The sequence below is a fragment of the Podarcis raffonei genome, chromosome 4 (assembly GCF_027172205.1).
Source record: "Podarcis raffonei isolate rPodRaf1 chromosome 4, rPodRaf1.pri, whole genome shotgun sequence".
Classification (NCBI taxonomy): Eukaryota; Metazoa; Chordata; class Lepidosauria; order Squamata; family Lacertidae; genus Podarcis; species Podarcis raffonei.
In genome coordinates this window covers 76,511-91,445 of record NC_070605.1, presented here as the reverse complement: position 1 = coordinate 91,445, position 14,935 = coordinate 76,511, and the positions used below count along the sequence as shown (strand labels likewise).

The 14,935-nt window shown below is 55.4% G+C and overlaps 2 protein-coding genes across 2 annotated transcripts; both read right to left on the bottom strand.

Moving 5' to 3' along the window:
- Positions 1–1,710: 1,710 nt before the first annotated feature.
- TAF10 (TATA-box binding protein associated factor 10) lies at positions 1,711–3,084 on the bottom strand. Its single transcript, XM_053385298.1, has 5 exons — positions 2,855–3,084; positions 2,411–2,676; positions 2,250–2,314; positions 1,992–2,106; positions 1,711–1,881 (listed from the first exon to the last, which is right to left on the bottom strand). Exons 1-5 carry the CDS (start codon positions 3,021–3,023, stop codon positions 1,792–1,794), a joined length of 705 nt encoding a protein of 234 aa, XP_053241273.1. The 5' UTR covers positions 3,024–3,084; the 3' UTR covers positions 1,711–1,791.
- A 1,340-nt stretch (positions 3,085–4,424) lies between these two features.
- TPP1 (tripeptidyl peptidase 1) lies at positions 4,425–12,142 on the bottom strand. The gene is made up of 14 exons (XM_053385297.1): positions 12,058–12,142; positions 11,857–11,955; positions 11,207–11,346; positions 8,722–8,872; positions 8,501–8,622; positions 7,983–8,161; positions 7,623–7,821; positions 7,071–7,259; positions 6,350–6,422; positions 5,806–5,926; positions 5,303–5,461; positions 5,060–5,197; positions 4,686–4,880; positions 4,425–4,630 (listed from the first exon to the last, which is right to left on the bottom strand). The coding sequence occupies exons 1-13, from the start codon at positions 12,075–12,077 to the stop codon at positions 4,743–4,745; spliced, it is 1,728 nt and encodes a 575-aa protein (XP_053241272.1). The 5' UTR covers positions 12,078–12,142; the 3' UTR covers positions 4,425–4,630; positions 4,686–4,742.
- Positions 12,143–14,935: the final 2,793 nt, after the last annotated feature.

Sequence of the window (14,935 nt, the reverse complement as noted above, 5' to 3'; positions counted from 1 at the left end):
GCTGCTCCAGCACCAGAGGCAACGTGCCTCTGGGCTCATGTGCCTCTGGGCTCCCCAGCTGTGGTGGGTGAGATAGGCCTCTCGCCGGAGCCAGCAGCACACTTGTGGTTTTCCTTGCAGAGTAAGTTTCCCTGCTCCACGAGTAATCTCCTCCACACACCTTCTCGGTGGAGAGACGGAAGGAGAAAACCAAACGACCCATTGGAATGGGAGAAAGAAAGCAGAACAGATGCAATGGGTGCGGCCAGGGAGTGTTCTCATTGGCATCAACTGAGGCCACCCTCTGCGAGCTGCAACGCCCATCGCCATGTTGCAGCGCTCGAGTTAATGCGTGGTTGGTGGCCGTGGTCACAGGACAGGGGAGGCTCTGAGGCAGCTGCTGAGTCACGCAGAGGCACTTGGCTGCATGCAGGGGGTGGGGGCTGTTTCGCACAGCTCCATGTCCTCCTGAAGTGTTTTTGCCTAGTGGAAAAAACTGTCAACTGTGACCGTGCTTGACTGGACAGAGAGGGACTTTGTGTGTGAGTTTTGGAGGGCCTGGACTGTCGCCTACCATAGAAGGGTAGGAGTCACACCTGCTGCCCAACGTACCACTGCCATCCCCCTGCCCCAAAGTCCCCCTTCTCCAATAGAATGGTTCAAAACCTGTGGGGCACTGGAAGATCACTACAGCAAATCCAGATGAGGGGAGAGGTTGACCTTCAAGAAGCCACTTCCCTCTGGTTTCCCCAGCCCAGCATAAGTAACCAAAGAGAAAAGCTGCTGCAGCTGGAGCAACTGAACCCCTGACCCTGGAGCAGTCAAGCTTTCCACCCATCTCCTCCCTGCAATTCCTAGCTGTTTTGCTCCTGGATCAGGGCCAAGCGGGCCCACCAAGTCCAGCAACTTATTCTCTTGGTGGCCAGCCAGATTTCCCCACAGGGAACAAGCAAGCAGCGCCCAGGCACCAGAGCCCATCTCCCCTGGTGTGGCTTCCTGCAAGTGGCCTTCAGCAGCCTCGCTGACCTTGGCTTCCCCACACATCACAGGCAATGCTGGATGAGCTTTGCTGTCCAGGAACATCACTGCCCTAGTGCCAACAAGACGGAGGAGGGAGGCCCTGCCCAGGCCATTCCCATTCTCCGGAGCATGTGCAGAGGGCAACTAAGATGACCTGTTAGGTATGCTGAGCCTGGAGAAGTGAAGACTCTCAGGAATCCTAGACTCTTACGAGATGGAAGGGACCCCAAGGGCCATCTCAAAGAGAACAACAACTACCAGACTTTTAGAAGACAGCCCTGTGTAGGGAAGCGCTTAATGTATTTTATTGGAAGCCACCCAGAGTGGCTGGGGAAGCCCAGCCAGATGGGCAGAGTATAAATAATAATGTCAGAAAGTTTTTTCGAATGTTTAGTCGGAATCTCCTTTCTTGAGACTCCTGCACTGCAGCTGGGTTGGACTAGATGACCCTCGGGGCCTCTTCCAACTCTAAGATTCTATTAAATATCACTGTCTTTACCTTTACCTTACACATGCACCACAGGAAATGCTGGACGAACTTCCTTGGGTGTCCCAGGAATGTCATGCCCAGGCCAGCCAAAGACATCTTCATTATCCCCCCCCCCAGGTGTCCAGGGACATCTTTGCTTCAAATACACCCCCCCCAATCTTTTATCAGAGCTGCTCCCCTCCTCCTCCGATGCAGAAGGAGCGACAGGCGGGGCAGGGAGCTCCAGAAAGGGAGAACTTTAATGGTACAGCAGCCAAGAGGAAAGAGAAGCAGTCCAAGAGCGAATCCAGGGGGCTGGGCAGCTAAGTGAAGTAGTGGGGCTTCTTGACGTTGATGCCGTACTCGGAGAGCGCGGGCGCAAGGTCCTCCATGGTGAGGGTGTACTTCTTGTCCTGCAGCGGGGGAGGGGAGAGGGAGGGGCGTCAACTGGCATCCCGCCTGGGCACCTCAAGGGAGAGTTGCGGAAGGGGCCCCTGCGAGGGGGGCATTTGGGGGACCTCACCTTGTTCTTGTTTCGGGAGCTGCCAGAGGCTGTCCCCTTCATCTTGCAGTGCTGCAGAGCGTCGTTGGCAATGTCGGAGATGAACTTCTGGGCGGCCAAGGAGATCAGGCGGATGCTGGAAGGGGAGATGAGAGGAGGGATGAGGGGAGGTGTGGCTGAGCCCCAGGATGGGTCCCGAAGAGCCACACGGGGCCCCTAGAGGAAGGGGCAGTCTATCTGCCCTGGGGACGTGGTCTCTCCCCCCACGGCTCCACTTACATGCGCGGATCGGAAGCTTCGAAGCCTGCGCGGTTCAGGTAGTAGCCCGTGACGGCATCTGGGATCTGGAAGGGAAGCACAAGGAGGACGGTTCAAGAGGGAGGTGATGCCAGCAGGGGCCGGCGAGGCTGCCGGGGGCCGGGCGGGGAAGGGGGCCTCACCGTGGGCGTGTAATCCTCCAGCTGCAGCAGGAAGTCGACCAGCGGGGCGCTGGAGGCAGGAGAGGAGGCCGGGGCGGCGGAGGCCGAGGAGGAGGAGGCGGCGGCGAGGGCAGCAGGCTTCGAGTCCCCGTTGGCGGCCGCTCCGGGCGGAGCAAAGATCCCGTTGGGCACCGAGGGCGCCGCCTCCGCGGGATGCGCCAGCAGTGAGGACGAGGAGGAAGAGGAGGAGGAAGAGGAGGAGGAGGAAGAAGAGGAGGAGGAGGCACCTGCGGGGAGAGAGGGGGATTTAGAGAGGGACCCTTGGCGAAGGGAGGGAGGCGCCCCTCCCCCCACTGTCCTCCTCCCCCCACTGTCCCCCTTCCCCTCCCCCTCTATTGCCCCTCCCCAACCTCCCCTCCCCCTCCATTGCCCCTCCCCCGCCTCCCCTCCCCCCATCTCTCTCACCGGCCCCTCCGGCTCCGGCCACGGCCGCCACGAGCCCCGGGCTGCCCTTGGCGCTGTCTCCCCCGACGGCGGGGAGGGGGACGGGGACGGCCGGGCTGAGGTCGGGCTCCAAGCCGCCGCCTCCTCCTCCTCCGCCGCCGCCGACTCCGCTTCCCCCGATGGCGCTCATGGAGTCCCGGGCAATCAGCGTCGCTCCAAGAAGCTTCTGCGCAGGCGCCGCGAGCCCAGCCGAGAGGGAGGGGAAGAAGGTCCCGGAAGTTGAGGGGCGGGGCCTGAGCAGCGGCCGCCGCTTCCTTTTCCGGGCCGATCTTTCTACGGCCTCCGCGCAGACGCCACTTCCGCTCTCCTCTGCGGGGCGGGGCCTCCGCGGCAGCCCGGGCGGCCGAGTTGGGCTGCGGAACTCCCGGCCACAAGAGGGGCGGCGCCCGGCAGCCGTCCCGGGCGGAGTGGGCCAATCCCCGCAGGAAGAGGAGCGGGCTCTCGGTCGGGGCCGCTGGCCGGGATGGCCGCCCGGGCGGGGGCGGACGGGGCCCTTTGGGCTGAGGCGGGGGCGCGCCTGCGCTGCTGCTGCTGCTGCTTCGCACGGGGCGGGACTCGAGCAACATGGGGAAGGACGGAAGGGGTCCCGACCCGCCTGGCAGCACCTGCAGGTGGGCCTGGGAGAGACCCCGGAGCCAGTCAGGGAAGGCGCGGCTGAGTTTGAGAGACGCATCCAACCGAAGCCGGAAATCAAGGCACCACAGGACAGCCCAGTCTCCAAAGTCTTTCTTTATTGCTCTGCTTTTGCATTCACACCCATGAACCCCAGACACCACCAATCTGTTGTTTTTAAAAGAAATCACAACCATAAGTAATTGTATTTAGAATTATCAAAGCTGAATATATAAATCCATTATTGGAGGAAGAATATCCGTATTTCCACATTAAATGCTCTAGTGCAAATTAGGGGTAGGAATGGGGGAAGAAGTGCTGCCTCCATTGACCTTGGAGCAGGAGGGAAAGACTGGGGGGGGGGCTGCCTGGCAAAGATTTCCCAGGCAATGGAGGCATTGAACTGGGCTCCTTCCACCCAAACATCCCCCAACCTGCAAATGGTGCCCAAGTAGTGCTGGCAAAGTGGTTCCTGCAGGTGGGACAGGATCGGGGCCAGGACCCAAGCAAGGCCTTCTGCTTAGGGAGCGGTTGTGGCATAGAGGAGAGGGATTCAGCTGGCATTGCTATCTTGTGGCCCCCCCAGGAGTGGGTCCGGGAGACACAGCGCCAACAGAGGGAGGGCAACCCCCATCCTCACTCCAATGAGGTAGTTTCCAGTTGGAGCTTGTGGAGAACTGATCAAGAGCATTTGGCTATGGAGTTAAGTTTCCTAGAGGCAGGACTTCATCCTGAGAGTATGGGGAGGGGGTACATCAACCCTTTAAGTGCAGAAAGGCACACCCTGTGACCCCTCCCCCTACCTGATTTGCCAGTAATGGGACTGCTCTTGTGATGCTGTAGATGCACAGTTCTCACATTTGCTAAGAGAAACACCACAACCCTTTCCACGTCAAGGTATTTCACACGCAAAACACAATTTAGACTGTTAGCTTTTAGTTGCACCTTCTCCTCCCGACGTACCACTATAGATTTACAGAGATGAATGTTTGCATATTTCTGCTTCCACTGTCTTTTCTGTTAGGCTAATGCACACTTTTTGGTCCTGCAATGGAGGCGGGGGGAGGCCCTCTGAAATGCCCCCTGCCTCCATCTTGCAGCCTGAGATTCCCAACCCACACACTCCTTCCCCTGAGCAGATGCGGCTTTGGCCGCTGGACACCAAGCAAGCCCTCTCAACTCCCCCGGCTGTTGGGTGGCCAAGTGCCATGGATGTCTGCAAGTGTGATGTGGCCGCCTAGCCCAGCAGGGCAGACAGGAGCTCTGGGTAGTTTGGCGTCCCCCAGCCGGTGACGGGATCCCAGGAAGGAGCCGCGCAGAATCCTTGGCCCTGCACAGTTTCATCTAGACACGAGTAGTGGCAGCCCGTGGTCACCTGGGAGGGGGAGAGCGGAAGAGCGTGTCGTCAGGCAGAGCAGCCCCAGAAAAAGACCCCCTGCCTTTGCCCCATGCGGCAAGCAAAATGCTGCTGTGTTGCGTGCACACACCCCGCTGGCAAAGCCAAGGACCAAGCTGCTTCAGCAGGATGCGGCCCCAGCCCCTTCCCACACTCACGTCATAGAGGGCAGTGCTGTTCCCCTTCTCCTGGAGCCGGTAGAGGGCGGGGTTGAGGAAGCCCAGGGGGGGCTGCCCTCGCTGGAGGCGCCGGTCGTTGATCAGAGCTAGGATGCCCCCCACCACAGGAGTCGAGGCCTGTCGGGGGAGAAGAGGCAGAGTGAGGCCCAGCACCCCAGGCGGCCCTGCCCAGGAGCGGGCACCAGGCGGGCAACGCTCAAGAGCCTTAGGCAGCGGCCTCACCGAGGTGCCGGAGACCCAGGGCATGGGGATGCGGTTGGAGACCACCCAGTAGTTGTCGGAGAGAGCGGCCAGGTCTGGGTAGGCTCTGCCCGTCTTGTTGTAGTAGCTGGAGGGTGGCAGCTTGGAGGTCGTGCTCAGGAACCGCTTCACAGCTGTTGTCTGTTGAGGGAGAGACGAGAAGAGGAAGGAGGCAGGGCTGAGACGGGTCCTGGTGAGGGATCCCAAGTCCCACCTGCCTGGGAGGATCTTTCATTTCTGGACTCTCGGGGGAGGGGCTGGCAGCCCTTCAGGGTGATCTCCTGCGCTTCAAAATTCACCACTTCACCACAGTAAAAGCCATTTATTCAAATGTTCACAATTGGAGTTCCACAGTGGATCATGGAAAACCCCAAAGGGCCCAGGAGCAGCAGGCTGAAATCTGCTCTGATGGGTCAACAGATACATGACAGTGCCGGAGCCAGCAGGGAGCCACGATGGCACCTTGCGAGTGGCATGGGACTCACCTGGTACTTTGGCATCGGGAAGACATTGCTGAAGCCTCCCCCGCTGATGGAGTCCGTGACCTCAGCACTGACCAGGAAGGGGTGCTGGAACGACGTCCCCCCCACTGTGGTCACGTATGGGCTGTGGGCACAGCAAGGCAAGGCGTCACAAAGGCACTGACAGACCAGGGGGTCCCAGTCCCCCAGGATGACTGGCAAGACACAGGCAGCCCTCCAGCAGCTCCCAGCGTGGCTGAGGGTGGCAGAACGCAGCCCCCTCCCCAAGAGGATTCTGCTTCCGTCAAAGGGCAGGTAGCAGAAGGGGGGCTTCCCTGCCAAGCCACAGGCCTAACCCAGTAAGGCTGCAGATTTGAGATCTAGTATCTGCTACAGAATCCCTGCATTTTGGAAAATACGCAAGTGGCTCACTGCCCTGGTTTCAGAGAAGGCAAGAGCAGGCCCCTGGGAGTGGATCTGGGTCAAGGACCCCTTCGCCAGCCCCACCTCGACATGGGAAGGGCAGGGGATTCTGCAAGCCCCTCGCGGCGCCTTCCTCTCCTCTCACCTGGAGGCTGGGAAGCTGGGCCGGAAGGTGTGCTTCCCTCCGTGGGCTGACCGACAACCTGCTCCAGAGTCGCCTGCAGGGAAAGGGCAGCCAAAGACCTGGCCAGTTGGTGTTGGCACTTGCAAGCCCCTTTCACTCCCTCCCCAAACATGCCGACCTCCCCCCAGCCCTGCCCCTTTCAGGCACACCACGGAAACTGCTTTAGCGGCCTGGGCTTCTAATCAACAGCAACCTGAATTTTATTGCCTTTGTGAAATGTTGCTGCTACACTACATTTTATAGTAAATGTACCAAAGCAGCCTACAACACAACATTAAGGGATGTTTAAGCAATACTATGTATTAAAATAAGAAACTCTGAAAGCTGTTTAACACACGATATAAATCACAGCCTAACACCACAAGTTTGCCAAGGAGGACAATAAAATGTCCCAAGTCAACATAAATCTTGCCCCTGCCTTCAAGGCAGGCAGACACACCACTGAGAAGATCTTCTGACAGGAGGAGATGTTCACCCAGCCAACAAAGAGATAGCCAGATGCATCTCCCTCCTTGGAGCGAATTTCAAAGGCAGGTGCCACCACCAAGAAGGCCCTGCCCCTCACAGGCTTCCCTTGACTGGGCACAGTGGCGGAGCAGGAGGAACATGGAGGCCAAAGTGCCATCAGAGACAGTTTTGGGTTCCGAGGGAGGGGAACCAAAGGCTGCCTGCCTCCACCTACCTGAAGCAAAGAGAATGCTCATGCCTCGCGCGGCTGCCTTCATGAACTCCACATTGACCCGCTCCATGTACGCCCGGGACAGGCTGTCCTCGTCGTCGCCGTAGCTGACCGTGTGCACCCAGGGCAGGGCAGACATGTTGCTGAGCACAAGCAGCCACTGCAGGAAGGGCTCCTGGCTCTCATGCCTCCCTGGGGGAGGCAAGGGGAGAAGGAATATCAGCAGGGCCCACAGGGAGCCGACCTTGCACAGGAAAGAGGGAGAGGTGGGGTGGGGGGCAAGCCAGCCCCAGAGACCCCCTCCTGCCTCATCCTGGAATGGGTGACAGGGAGAGGGTGCAGAGCCCGCCAGCCTCCCAGCATCTTCCAATATAGCACTCAGCCCTGACTGGTCCCAGGATGAGGGTGGCGCAGAGAAAGCAGCCAGGCAGCCACATCACAGGGGGTCCCTGCCCCACCCCACTTCCCAGGTCCCCTGGGAGAGGCAAGAGAGAGATTGGAGCCCTTCCCTTGGGGGGCTAAGGAAGTCGGGGAGCCAGGCGTGCTGGTCAGTACCACCGTTGCTGAAGACCCAGGTGGAGATGTTGGCCCCGGAGCTCATGATGTACTCCACGTCCAGGCTGGCTTCCAGGCCGGCCTTGCCCCAGCCCTGGTGCCCGACCACCTGGTCCACGCGCAGATGGTGAGGGAAGCTCTTCCCAAAGAGACCCATGAACTCCGCCAGATCCGCTTGGTGGAAGTACTGCTCCAGGAACTGGAGGGGAAGGAGAAGAGGCAGGCGTGGGCCACCCAGAGCCAGCACACCTCATTGCCAGGGGCACCCCTGAGGACGGCTGGGCGGCTGGGCTGAGAGCAGCTGGCCCCAGGACCCTGAGGGAATGGAGAGGCTGCGGGGGGGGGGCGCCCCCCAGTTACCTGGGCACAGGCCTGGCTGTTGTTGCGGGAGCTGCCCACGTCCTTGTCAGTCAGGTTGTACCGCTGGCGGATCACAGCCGGCGTCACCCCCAGGTGAAAGGTGGAGAGCAGTGCTTTCCCAGCAGTCCAGGCCCTACTCACTGCCTTCCTCTCAGCAGGGAAGCGGTGAAGACCCCCCACTGAGAATTGGGAGGAGGAGAATAAGCAGAGGCTGCAGTTATCCTGGGGGCAGAAGGAAGGGGGCACCTAAAGCAGACTTTGCTCAGCCCAAGGCTCAAGGCTGACCGGGGGCGGGGGGGGGGAGATATCTGCTCAGTCAGGCCCGCCCCCCCTTCACCACCGCCCACTTCTTGGCAGGGTGAAGAGAAGATCAGCTCCCCCACTCCTATGGTGGGAAGATATTTGCCTATTTCCAGGGCTAGACACCCCCCCCCGGACGTTCCCTGGCAGTCTGGGCTCATGCACAGGGGAGAGAGTGCCCCCTGCTGCCGCTCCCCGTTTCCCCAAGGCTTCCGTACCAAAATCCAGGTGCTCCGCCAGCTCCTCTGCTAAGGTGTAGGCAAAGGGGGACCTCACGACGCTTCGCTCCCCGTTGACGTAGCGCTGGAACTGTGCCCCCGGGAGGAGCTGCTCTGCCGTGCTGCATGGAGAAGCCTCGGGTCAGGGTCAGCTGTGGGGGGAGCTCGGGGTGCCTTCTGTGCCCTCCCCTTGCCCCAAGAGCCCCCACGTCCCAACTCACCCGGCTGGCACCTGGCACTGCAAGAAGTCCTTGGTGCCCACGTCTGTGCAGTCCCAGATCCCATGAGCCTCCAGCCACTTGCGAACGGCATTCAGCGTCTGCGGGGAGGGGGCAACCAGGGCCTGCACCTCTGCCAGAGACAGGAACCGGCCTGCGAGACAAAGGGGAGCGTGGAGGGAAGGAGACTTCTGGTGGCCCACCTCCCTCAGAGGGTCCCCGGGGTCTCCCTCCACCCCCCGACTGTCAGGGGAGCTGGGCAGCCAAGCAAGGGCACAGTCTTCCATCGCTGGTTGCCAGTGGCTGCTCAGTCTGCCCGCTTCTGGTCCCCCTTGACTGACAGGCTTCCCCTGAGAGCCCTGGGAGCAGCAGCAGCCTAGGAATGGGGCTGAGAGCTCTGCTAGGGACTCCTAGGCTAGCAACTCCCCCCTCTCAGGAAAAAGAGTTCCCTCAGGACACAGGAAAACCACCAAGATGGTCCTGTGGTGTAAAGACGTCCTTGGAGTTGGGAAGAGGAAATCTGCCTGCCTGCCTGCCTTCCTCCCACAAACCCTACGAGCTGCTCCTCCCAGGGAACACCAGAGCGCCAAAGATTGTGCAAGAGAAGCTGAGCAGGAAGTCCCCAGGGCCGCAAACTCCTTGCGGCTGCAATCCTTGCACACAGGACCATGTCCCGCTGCGCTCAGTAGGACTCACTGCCTGGGAGACATTCCGAGGGCTGCCAGTCTCGGCCTCCAAAGTGCTGCAAGGGAGCCCAGGAACCGTACGTCCCTACCTTAGAAGACTGTTGTAAGGAGATGGACTGTTTCAAGAAGTGGCAGAAAGATATATCTAAATTTGTCTGGCAGGGCAAGAAGCCCAGAATAAAATTTAAGATATTAACGGACTTAAAGGAAAGAGGGGGGTTTGCCCTGCCAGACTTTAAATTGTACTATGAAGCGGCAGCTTTCTGCTGGCTAAAAGAATGGCTGCTTCTTGAAAACACAGACATTTTGGATCTGGAAGGATTTAACAATATTTTTGGGTGGCATGCATATTTGTGGTATGACAAGGTTAAAGCGCATAAAAGTTTTAAAAATCATATTGTCAGAAAAGCACTATTGAATGTCTGGGTTAGATACAAGGACTTGCTGGAAAATAAGACTCCAAGATGGTTATCACCAATGGAAGCTAAGGCAGTTAAAAAGCTAAATATGGAGTCGAAATGGCCAAGATATTGGGAAATCTTGGAAAAGGAAGGGGACAAACTGAGATTGCAGAGTTTCGAAAAATTAAAAGGGAAGGTGAGAGATTGGTTACATTATCACCAAATAAATGAAATGTTTAAACTAGACAGAAAAACAGGCTTCCAGGTGGAAAAATCAAAATTAGAGACTGAACTGTTAGAATCCAGTACTAAGAATTTGTCAAAAATGTATAATCTGCTGCTGAAATGGAACACACAAGATGAAATGGTTAAATCAACTATGATTAAATGGGCTCAGGACATTGGTCATAACATTATGTTTGCTGACTGGGAAAAGTTGTGGACCACCGGGCTGAAGTTTACGGCGTGTAACGCCTTAAGGGAAAATATAATGAAAATGATTTATAGGTGGTACATAACCCCAGTCAAGCTTGCAAAAATTTACCATTTGCCTGATAATAAATGTTGGAAATGTAAAGAAAAGGAAGGTACTTTTTTTCACCTCTGGTGGACGTGCCCGAAGATTAAGGCATTCTGGGAAATGATTTACAATGAACTGAAAAAGGTATTTAAATATACTTTCACCAAGAAACCAGAGGCCTTTCTCTTGGGTATTGTCGGCCAGGGGGTGTTAAAGACAGATACAACCTTTTTTATGTATGCTACAACAGCAGCTAGAATACTCATTGCAAAGTACTGGAAGACACAGGATCTACCCACACTGGAAGAATGGCAGATGAAGGTGATGGACTATATGAATTTGGCGGAGATGACGAGCAGAATCCGAGACCAGGGAAGAGAAGCGGCGGAAGAAGAATGGAAAAAGTTTAAGGAGTATTTAAAGAAACATTATAAAATTGGTGACAGTTAGAATGATGTTGGATTAAAATAAATGGTTACTATCAGTAAGGGTTATGATAAAGAGAATAAGGGTGAATATTATAAATTTATAATAAAATAAGGTAAGATTTCGCTGAATAACTGTAAGAATTTGGAATACAGAAACGGGAAGTAAGGGGAGGTCGAGGAAGTAAGGTTTACAAATTGGGTTATGAAATGGTACTTGTTTTTATGTTTTATTATTGTCTGATGTTTGTTTATGTATGTTTTGTTTTTGTTATATTAAAAATTGTTCAATAAAAATATTATTAAAAAAAAAATAGAAGACTGTTGTAAGGAGAACCCTGTGCAGTCCTCCAAGGGCACGTGAAGGAGGCCGGCTCTCCGGGCTGTACTGAGAGATCAGGGAGGCCCCAGCAGGAGGGGCAGAAGCAGGGGGCAGAGAGAGAAGGGGGGCATTACCATACTCTGAAGAGTCTGGAGAGGAGACTCGCTGCACCAGCTCCTCCAGGCGCCCCACATTCTGCTGCCGGAGGGCGAAGGTCAGGCTCAGCGCCTCCGAGGCAGCCACTCGACCCAGACAGCTCCATCCCTCCGGGATCCTGCGAAAGAGACACGGCTGTCACAGGTGGCACCAAGCTGGCAGAGAGCGGTGTGTGGGCAGCGGAGGCACGAGCAGTGCCCAAGTCTGGCAGCGCCAGCCAAATCTAGTTTTTCCCCCAGAAGAACCGGGAATTAACACCCTGCACCCATTTCACAGAAAAGGAGACGGATGGGGATCCGGCAAGCTCAGCTGGCAAGGCCAAAGGGGCTTCCGTCCCCCAACCAGACCCACCCCCAGCCGGACCCCAACCTCCGACGGGCCGACGGGCGCTTGGGGTCGGCGGCTGCCCATCTCCGCGGTCGGCCTCCCTCGGTCGAGCCCCGGCTGGGAGACGCCTCCTTCGCGGGAGCCGGGCGGCGAGCAAGCCCCGAGGGGCCCAAGCGCCCGTCGCTCGCCGCGCTCGTCCTGCTGCCCCGACGGCGCCCTCCGCCCCAGGCCCGGCCGGGGCCGCGCTAGCAAAGCAGCCCACCGCGGCGAGAGGCGGCCCGGCCCCGCTGCGGCCGCTTACTGGAAAAGCTGGTCCGGCTCCGGAGCCCACCCGAAGGCGGCGGCGGCGGCGTCCAAGCGGAGCAAGGCGGGCAGCTGGAGCAGCGCCAGCAGGAGGCACCTGCGCGGGAGAAAGGGGAGGGGTGTCAGGCAGCGGAGCGGGAAGCCTCTGCCGGGGGGGCCTCCCCCTTCCCCCACCCCCGCGCCCCCCGCGCCCCGGTACCGGCAGTCCAGCAGCCCCATCGCAGCGCAGCCTCTCGCTGGAGGCAGGAGCCCAGAACTGAGTCACGTGAGAAGCTGCCCGTCACATGATTGCGGGGAAGACATCCAGATCACGTGGCTCGCCCGCGGGGCTGCTTTGAGCTGGCTACACTCTGTGCGTGCTCAGAGGCCACACTCTGGCCGCCGGAACCGACGCCGGGGCGGGCGAGAGGGGGCGCCTGTGGACCCCCCAAGCCTCGCCCGGTGGGACGCGAGGACAGGGCTCATTAAAAAGAAAGGAAAGCGCGAAATGTTAGGAGGGGCTTTCCAGGAAATCTGCCGGTCGGGTCCAGCAGCCCTTTTGTTTTTTGTTTTTTTTAAAGATATTTATTGAGTTTTCCCACCTTTATACATTAAAAAGTCAAAAACAAAAAACAAAAAAGTTAAAAACACATAAAGTTTACAATCCTTATTTTCAATAACATATTTCCCTGACTTCCCCACACCTCCCCTTCTTATATTCCAATTCAAATTGTTAATTCAACAAGTTCTTGTCCCCAATTTTTGACCTTTTTATATTTAATTCATTTAAAAAAAACCAATTTTAACTTATAAACATTAGTATTTAAACATCAGTGCTCATTCTTAAAACTTTTTTCTAAAGTCGACCCAAATTCCCTTCCACGAATTCCCCAATTTTCATACTAATAACCAAACAAAATTTTTAAAAAGATTATTATTCTGCACCCTTTGGATTCCCCACCCCCACCCCTTTCCCGGTTTCAATCCCCAACAAATGTCCATCAGTCTTAGTCTACTATCAGCCTGGAGACCTCACGTCCGAGGCTCTTAATTCTCTCTCAATTCCTCTCTGCCGGTTTTTTTGGTAGTCCTTAATATTAAACACCAGATCTCGGAGAAGCTCTCTCCCGATAGGGTCCATATTTCTTCCAGCCAGACCTCCATACTTAAAAGTGGAGCCTGAATCTTGTTTCTTACTCCTTTTAAGTCCAAATGTCCCAAAAGCTCCAACTTTCACCTTAATCAAATTTGTAATCCATAGGTCTTCAGATCTCCACATAAGGAGATCTCTCCATTCTTCAGTCTTCAATTCAAAACAGATTTTCATCATCCAGTACTTATTTTCCTTTGTAGCCATCATGTCAGGCCTCTGGCTCTCCTTCGTCATCTGCAACATTACATCTCCTCCTTCCTTTTCCTCAGAAACAACATATATCTCTTTCTCCACACTCTCAAATCTTTCAAGTTTCTCTTCTTGTCCAGCTGCATGGACTTCATGAGTCAAGTCCTTATCAAATTCAATGGATTTGTTTACTGTTAAGTCCAGAGTTGCAACATTTGTAGCCAAAACATCAATTTGGCCTTGTAACTTTCCCAAGAGAAGAAACACTCTGTCCAATTTAGCTTGAATTTTTCCTCCTTCAGCCATTCTTGTAATGTCCCAAAATCCCCTCTAGAGGGATTTTGGTTACTTTATCTTCCTTCCAGTTCAAATCCAAAAATCAAGTTAGTTTGTATCAGTTCTTCCTTGTTTTCAACAAAATATAACCAAATTGTAACAAATATATCCAGCAGAGATAGCATAAACAAAGTTCTCTTTTTCCTTCTTGACAGCTAATTTGACAGCTGTCAAACTCTTCTATATCTCCTCAACAGGCTCTCTCGCGGATCACTCCCGGGTCCGTAGGGGTGGCACTTCAGCTCTCAAAATTAGCTCTTATCCTCCAGTGAAATTACTTATACTGCCAAATCGTGAAATTAATGTATTTTACCCAATAAAGAAGAAGAAATTCTCTCGACCTTAGTTAGCTAGTCCTTGCTTTAGATTATTTATAAGATGGGGAGACGGACTTCCTGTTTGCACCTTCCCCGATCGTGCCTAATTCAAAAAAATTTTTTCCTTTACAAATCCAATTTCCGTATTACTCACGGGTTGTTGCTTTTAGATTGTTCACAAGAAGAAGTCAGCGCTCTCCGACCATGGCATGCGGCTTCACTCCGCAGGAGAAGCAGTCGACTCTCAGCACCGCACCGCACCGCTCACCCCGTCCCCCGTTCCGAAGCCTTTAAAAAGGCTCCTTCACGGGTCGGGGGGCGCAAATGGTGCCCGCTGAGTCACCAAGTTCACAGGCTTCAGCGTGTTACGAAAAAGGAGCAATGCAGAAGCAAGCACCAGGTGGCTGGAATGGTAAACAGGATGCGGGTGTTATTGGATTGTCCCGTGGGAAACTGGGACTGTCTGTAAAGTGCTCTGAGAGCCGGATGTTACCTCAGAGCAGCACATGACCCTGTACTGGAAGTACATGGGTGGAGTTTTTTCTCTCTCTGCGTTGGGAATCAGAGTGTGCAGACATGTTTCTCTGTACTGGTGAAAGACAGGAATAAAGACATGTAGATATATTTCTGTCTGTCTCATTCCCCCTCCCTGGGGGAGGAGTGGTGTGTTCTCCTTCACGTTGAGGAGGATCGCCGAAGAGACCTCCTTTGATCTTGCCGGCAGACGCTGGCAGGAGGTCTTAAGGATTCAAGCCGGGCACCTGGAGGGTGGCCAAATTCCTCTGGACTAAGAGCAGAGCTGGAGGCTCTGGCTTTTGCTTGGATCCCGACAACTGGTAGCAGACCGATGGATATCTGATCTATGAGAATCTGCATGAGAGGTGAGAGGTCGATGAATCGTTGCCATCCTCTGCACCTAAGGAGATAAAGAAAAGCGTCTGCCTGCAGCCAGAAGCTGAAACAGACAGCTGGACACCGAGAGGAGTGTGTTTCAAGGCAACAGAGCCCCCAAAAAAGGTATGCTGCATTTTGGGGGAGAGAGAATGAACGCAGAAAGATTAATTTCTGGTTCACAAAAGCTGCGTAAGAAAAACAGCTCTGAA